We start from the raw sequence: 7,907 nt of genomic DNA on the forward strand, positions 1-7,907 counted from the left end.
TGACAATATAATATTAAAAATATCGAATGCTGTTCCTTTGTTGTTGCAGTTACTGAAGACAGGCAATATAGCTGCTAGTAGACTAGCTAATAGACACATAGGGTGGTTGTTTTGTGTTCTTGGTGATTTGGGGGTTCTTTTTGCTTGGGTGATTTGGTTTTGTTGTTTGGGTTTGTTTTTTTATTTTTTTAAGGAACATGACCCCAGGTACTCTCCTTCTGTCTCTCACATCAACTCTGTAAAATGTCTAAAGCCTTGGTGAAAAAAAGGGTGGATAATTGGGGAAAAAACTAAGGTTTAGACTTGGTAATTCTGCTGGTTGTGAGGAATTGTGTACTCTGACTCAAGTCACATGATAGAGATTGCATGTGAATTGTTACTGAAAGATTAGGGAATTCTTATAAGCATTTAATGCAAGGCATGCTGCTCTTTAAGTGTATGAAATCACCTCTATAGAGCACTTTGTGTTTTCAGTTTCTTTGTACAAGTAATTGTGTGTTTTATTTCAGATCATGGAGCAATGTGGTGCAACAAGACTTGGCTATTTTGGAAGAAGTCAATTTTACATTGCTTTGAAACTTGTTGCTGTGGCCCAGTCTGGTCTCCCTCTAAGAGTGGAAAGCTTAAATACAGGTAAATCACAGGACTGAGGGGAAATTTAGTTGCTGAGCAGAATTACTTTACTTGACTCACAGATTCTTGTAGAGTGGCCTTGTAAATTGGTGTGGTATGTCTTTTTATACATATCTCTGACTTAAAAAAAATACTGCGGAGAGACTACGAGGGAGTGTATTCTTACTGTGCAAAAAATAATGTTAATATCTTACTCTTATTCAGTAAAAGTATTGTGTTCATCATAGAGTAAATGAACACCTACACATATGACCATTTTGTAGATAAAAGTTCATTCTATAGATTACTAATGTGAGAACTTGCGTGCTATGTCCTCTGAATAAAGTACTAATGGGACTAATGTGAATTTCAAGAGAAAGAATGATGTGACACTTGCAGGCTTTTGTAGTTGCTGTGCTTATGAAGCCTTGATTTCAGCAAATGAAAGGTCATTTTTCTGAAGTCATATTCCTTCACGCTTGGCTTGACAATTTTCTCCTTTCTTGGCACAGATATGAAGATTGCTGGTTTAAGATTTATTTTTTTTTTTCCTCTAGTGAAAAATCTGACCTGTAAAAGATCTTTGAAGTCTGTTATCAGCCAAAACACCTGTTATCCTCTTTTTCAAAGGTCAGCTGTGGTTGGAGCAGTGAAATACAAAAAGGAGAAAGGCTTGCTCTAGGAAGATGGTTCAGAACAGCAGAAAAAGCTTTGATATGAGGCTCTACCGTAGCCTTCAGAGTGACATAAGTGGATCCATGTTGATGCTGTTCTGTAAGATGAAAAGAGACTTAGGAAGATGAAGTAGTGAGTTTTAAGCCACTGTAGCCTTTTGCGGTGTAGTATGTGGCTCACAGCTGAAAAATATCTTAGGAGCACAGCTTTGCATTGAGGTGACTTCCCTCGTAGATTTTATGTCTGTAGAAATTATATAATTGATATATGCTAGTAATTAAAAGAAAGCTTAGGGATTTATCTAAAGCATGTAAATTAAACAGTAGTTAAAGATTGTTAAAACCAATCCAATAGGACTGAAGTATTTGACAAAACTATAAAAAAAACCGAAGAGAAGCGTCATGTACACTTTTACAATTATGTTTATTTGAGGATTGTACAAACAGTATGTACTGCTTTCATGGGTGGTTTTTTTAGCTTTTTGGAGAAGTGCGTAGTTTCAGTCAATGTTTTGCTAGCATTCAAGTTCCTTTCTGTTCATAACCCACCCAATGTTTCTAAAGCATTTTCCTGATGAGCGTTCCCAAATTTTTCAGCAAGTTGCAGCAGAATGCCCTAGAATCAGAAAGTTGGAAAAGGGTCCTTCGACTCTTTAATATCTGATAGAACTGGGACTTCATATAACAATTGTGGGATTTCTCATCAAATGCCCATTGAAGAAGGCAAAGACTAAAATCTGTGTATGTAGCTTTTTTCTGAGTTTTTATGTGATCGGGTTTATTTTAGTGCAAGATACCTGAACTTGAAGGAGCAAGGAGCTTTTCTATTTACCAAAAAAAAAAAAAAATCAGAAGAAATTTGAAGGAAGGAATTAATTCCAAACTACAAAATATGTTGTAATATTAGCAGCCATTGGAACTGTTATGATGGAATACATTTTCTTGATTCACAATAATACTAGAAATAGTTGTAATGGTTTCTGGACTTCTAGGAATAATTTCTGTAACTGGTTCCAAACCTACTAAATACATCAAGTATAATTGTCAGAACATTTATTTTTGTCCTAACTGTTTTTAGCTCTGGTTGTCTGTTGCCTTGGTTGCAGTGGTTCCAGTCCTGTCTATGAAGTTCCTGCTTCTAGGATGATTCACGTGTTGTAGCAGCTACTAAATAGCTAAAATAGAGCAGGCTGAAGACTCATAAAATGATTCTGAGCTTGTGTTACCTTTCTTTTGAAAACTGGCTCAGCAGGCTGGCCACAGTCCATCTCCAAGAAGTCTGGAACAGGAACTGTCAGAACCATCCCAAGCTAAATCATATATCCCTTCTTTTTTCAAAATAAACCAGTTACAATTAGTTAAAGCTTATGTTTTAGGACATCTACTTTTTAGGTCTGCATTCTATGCATGTTTTATTCCAGGATTTTTTTTTTATTGTTATTCCCTCTGTCATCTTCATATTTTCTCTCCCTTTCTCTTCTTGTTTCTCTTGCTCTTTGGTTCACCATGTGTCTCTTCAGTAGACAGGAATGTGAGTTGCTGAGTGCAGACAACAGTCAAATTTTGAGTACCAAGTCCATCCAGCACAAGTGTCATCCAGTTGATTCTCTAGTTAACTGAGTGCTTTTTTGATTACTCAGATGTGCAGTGTAGTAAAAATACTAGTTAAATTATTCTACTAAAAGCCTCTAAATCTGTTGTTCCTTTGCTGTCCCAGAAAATTTTCTTTTTGGGAAGTTGAGAAATCAATGAGCCAGTGTGTATTTCAAATTAATGTGTATTTTCTAAGTATGGAATGCAGGTTTTGGTGGAGGAAATTGTTAACAAGGATGTGAGCATTAAAAGTACAGAGAACTTTCTAATTTATTCAGTATCAATATTCTGTTCATAACAGTATCAGTCATTCTGTTGCATTTATAATTGAGGGATTTCTGAATGGCAACAAATGTGGTGTTGAAATGAGGTTTTTCTGCTGTATGGGGAAAAGACAGGAGAGGTAAAAATGGCAAATTTCAGTTGATGATGTAGAAACTTAGTACAGCAAGACAAACCTGTCCATCTGGTTTTGTCTTTATCTAGTCTTGTTTTTAAAGAAGACTGTACAGTAATTTGTGTTCCTTCTGAGCCTTCCGTATTATTTTGTGAATTAGTGCTGGATACCTCATGCCAAAGCCTTGTGTTGGAACAACTGATTGCATAGATTTGCATAGAATTGCATAGATTGCCAGTTGGATGTTCTATTGTCTATGTTTTATTCCCTGTTTTGCAAGCATACAAATTTTCACTTTTTCATGCAATGATTTTTTCACTGTTTGGCTGGCTGTAGTTCACTGTTTAGCTTAGTGAATAACTTTCCTAGTGCAATATGGGGTACAATGCTGATGTGAAAATTGGCATCTAGGAATGAGGAAGGCATCAGGGATTGCTTTAACAGTGTTTCCACATGATAGGTAGCCACAAATTTAGCAAAGAGGCTGTGTTGCATACTCCTTCCCTGTGATGAAATCTGTTTAACATGTTGAATTGTGCTTAGTGACAGAGGCTTAAATCAAGAATTCTATGTTTTTACTGAAGCATTGCTTTTTAATGCTGTGTACATAAAGATGTCTATGGATACATACTTGTTGAATGCCATGGATTCAAATTACACTCTTCAAATACAAATCAGTTTAATGTTTAATTTTGATGTAATAAACTGGATACAGTTTCATCTCAAATCTTAATACGGTTGGTATTTTTTTGACTTGACTCATTTTCAATACCAAAAGTAATCGATGTAAGCAGTCAGCAGGAGAAATTAAATTTGAGTCATGCTTGTAAATTTGTTTTGTGTTGGAAAAATAATTTCCAAGTAAGCTGTGCAGCAAATTTTTCAATTTATTTTTTTTATTCACGGTGGACCAGTAAGAAAATTGTGGCTGGGATTCATAAAAATGATAGGAATCTTACAGTGAAAAACTGAAGACTTGCATAGCCTCATTTTTATATCAGGCTACTCTGAACCATGGTACATAAAGCTAAGGACCTCCTACTATCTTGTAGAAAATTTGCTTTATAGGTGTTTATGACAAAGTATCCCAGTAAAACACCTAATTTAGCTTCTATTGTAGAAAGATGTACACAGGTGCGTTTAAGCAACACAAAGCAAAGTTACAGTGTTTGCAATAAGACTAGATGATATTATCTGTTGTGAATTTAAACATGACATCAGATCACTAAAAGATATTGAATATACTGTAGTATTTTAGCATTTGTTTTGCTGTATGAAGACTCTCTGATTTTTTTATCTGTGGTAGAAATTGTAGGTAAGTCTTGAAAATAACACTTCGATAGTCATATGTTTGCAAAACTAAGAAAAAATGAGCTAAGTGCAAATTATCGATTACTACTGCATTTAATGCAGAGTTGTATTGCTACACTTACGGAGCTGTGTGAAGTCCTCTGTATACCAAAACCAGAACTTGAGTAGCAGAATCATGGAACATAATGCAGAAAGAATATTTGCTGTTTTCCAGCTGGCAGATTTTAGCTCAAGTATAGCAGCAGTCTCAGTGTTTTAAGTAATTGAGGCATGTATAAAATTTTAGCTACAAAACTACAGAACTGCATTTTTATTTTCAAGCATCATACTTCTGCATGGTAAATGGCCTGTTCTATTTTTTTTTCTTTTTTTTTCTTTTTTTTTTTTTTTTTTAACAGTAAAGGACCTCCCTCTTCCCAGATTTGTTATGACAAAGAATGAACAAGAATCAAGACACGCAGCCTTGTATTCTTCAGATGCTGATAACTCAGCTTCATATTCAGGTGTGATTCCTCCTCCACCTGGCAGGATACAAGTCAAAAAAGGCTCTGTGAGCCATGATGCAGTTCAGCAACGTACATCAACTGATCAACAGGTAAGTTAACTTAAAAGATTAAATAGGACTCTTGATCACTACTTTGCTGCTTAGGTGTAAATTTCATAGGGCTTCTAAGCTTTGTTGCTTTCAAAATAGTTTCTTAAAAAATTCCTACTGATGTATGTTATACATGAAGACTACATGCTTCTGAAATATTTACATGTAGGAGACATTTTTTATGAAGTCTTACAATCTGATTAAAATACTGGTTGTAATGGACAGAATTGAGACAGAAAAGAAAATCAATCTCTAAGATATGATAGCAAATATCAAGTTGTCATCATTAAAATATTAATACCTTGTTTATTAGATCACATTGGCTTCCTGGTGATTGGAACAGCAGTACTGAATGCCTTGGAAGACTGGATTTCTAGTTCTTCAACATGCTCCAATACTTTGAAATCTGAAATACTTTACTTAGAGATATTTTTTAAAAATCTTACAGGTTTTCTCTGCTGTACATCTTACTGTTCAGCTGTTTAATTATTAAGTAGTGGCAGTGTGAATCAGAAATAACGGACAAGTTTTCACATAGCTTTATACTGCGTTCTAGTGATAAGAGTACTGATTTCCTTTTGCTCACTTGTTCTTTCATCTTCAGCTGAGTAAATGAAAACTGTAAAGACTCACAACTCTCTGCCTCCTCATAATTCCTTGGGGTTTATAGGCTTTACGCTCTCTTTTTCTATGGGTAAATCTTTTCTGATTGTCTTTTCTACAAGCAAGAACACTGAATACAAATATTAAATATTGGTTAGTGTATGTGTCTGTGTGCATAACTGAATGACTTTTCTTCCCCATGGTATGCTGTCTTTTGAGCTTGTTTTGTAAAGAGTTGAGGAATTTGCAAACATACTTTAGTCTCTCTGGGACTCAAGAAATAGCTCATAGATGTTTATTAATCTCTCTGGGAATAGCACAAACTAATCCAATATCAAGAAAAAGCAAATTAGCAGTGGCAATCCATAATTAGTGTTTGGCTGCCACTTCCTTTCTCCCAAAATGGAGATGGGGACTTTAACAAAAAGAGGGCTGGCAGTAGATCTGAAAATAGCTTGTCGTCTGGTTTGGGTAAGTGTGTTTGAGAGGCGTCCCAAGTGCTTCACAAAGAATGAACAATTGCAGATCTTCCTGATCTGTTGATGGGGTTTTAGTTTGGTTGAAATAGTGTTTTGTATGCTTCCATCATGGTGCTGAGTTTGTTTAGTGAGCAGCTGCAATTTGATACAGGAATCTGTACTGGTGTAACTTTAAAATAACAAAAAAAAGTGATGTATGAGGTCTTCAACTTCTGGATAAAGAAGCGACATATTCACAAAGATGTATAAGCACCCGAATTTCATTTCTCTGTCTTGCCTGACAGAAGCAGTGTGGTATCTCTTTCACACACGTCTGTATAGATAGGATCATCAGAAAAAAGAAACTCTGTTTATAAGTTTTTTGAGAGATCTGCCCCAGAAAACAGACTTGAAGCAAATGTAATGGACAACACAATAAGTTGTATTCATGGTCTAGAACATCAGGGATGTATTGTCTGATTTTGCACCCCATTGTAAAGTGCATTTTCTGTGGCTGATTCTACATTGCTGACTGTATAATGAATCCATTCAAGTAGCCTTCTTGTCCCAGTCTAATATTTATAGATTTGGACACTGTGTTACAAACAAGCTGAGAAAGGGCTTTATTGCTTAACCACATAAATACCACTAATTGGTTTATTTTCCAAAAGGTGGATACAGCTTTTATCCATGCTTTTGTATAAACTGCTGATCCAGTTGTCTTTACCTAGAGATATCACTGAAATTTGTAAAGTCTAGAAAGAAGTTAAGACAGTGAATTCTCATTATATGCCACCTCTCTCAGTGATGAGGAGGAGCAGAGCCGAAGTCTGAGAAGTAAATTACTGCATGTCATTTTCCTAGGGATGACTGTTCTTCGAGCAGGAATTCAAGTGTCAAAATAAAGCTTGGGTATTTCACTCATAGAGCTTGTCAAGTAGCCTGTTAGATATTCAGTTAGTGAATCTGTGTTCGGTTTTGGTTTTGCTGTTCTTAAACTCTTTAAAGGCTTTGATAATATTTCTGGCACTTCAAAATACATTGATCGCATAAAATACTCTGGCTGAAATATTGTTTGTATGAAATCATAAGATATCTTAATCTTTGTTTTTAAAAACCACTTTCGTTCATGTGCAGCTTCTGTATTAGTGAGATATATCATGCATAGGTTAGTCTCTTACAATAAGAAATTATTTATGTAAAAGAATTTTGCTTAGAGTATTGTCTACTGAAATGTCTTAGCTAATACTGTTTCTTCATCAATGCATTATTTTGGTAGCTCCCCTCAGTGAGCTTCACTTGGAGGAAGCGTGTTGGAAAATGGCAATGAGGTTGTGTTTCCAAAGGGTAGCTAGCTATAAGTGAGGTCATCTTTAAAAGTAAGCATGGGCCAAGTTCCTTTTTCTATCTCTGTCCATTTCTGTGGAGGCATTTTTAGTTCATAATGGCTATGTACTATGTAAATATAGCACTGGCCAGAAGATTGTCTTTATAATATTGTTGGTGTTAATAGAAGATGACTGAAGTCATGCCCAGGTGTCATGGAAGCTGCAGAACTAATTCTAGGAGTCAAGCCAAATAATGAAAGATGGCTTCACTCAGTAGGTGACATGTTGACTGCATGTCTTAGTGGAGATAAAACACTGAGAGAATTTTTTTCTTCC

General features: G+C 35.5%; 1 protein-coding gene across 1 annotated transcript in view; it reads left to right on the forward strand.

Annotated features, from left to right (window-relative positions):
* Positions 1–503: 503 nt before the first annotated feature.
* Positions 504–7,907, forward strand: part of LOC104407562 (ralBP1-associated Eps domain-containing protein 1-like) — a gene marked incomplete at its 3' end in the record, with an annotated part of 21,023 nt that continues 13,619 nt past the window's right edge. The window contains exons 1-2 of the mRNA XM_010016882.1: positions 504–633; positions 4,986–5,182. Of these exons, the coding sequence (XP_010015184.1) occupies positions 513–633; positions 4,986–5,182 (318 nt within the window). The remainder of the gene's footprint in view (positions 634–4,985; positions 5,183–7,907) is intronic.

Source organism: Nestor notabilis, unplaced genomic scaffold (assembly GCF_000696875.1).
Source record: "Nestor notabilis isolate BGI_N333 unplaced genomic scaffold, ASM69687v1 scaffold20810, whole genome shotgun sequence".
NCBI classification, from domain to species: domain Eukaryota; kingdom Metazoa; phylum Chordata; class Aves; order Psittaciformes; family Psittacidae; genus Nestor; species Nestor notabilis.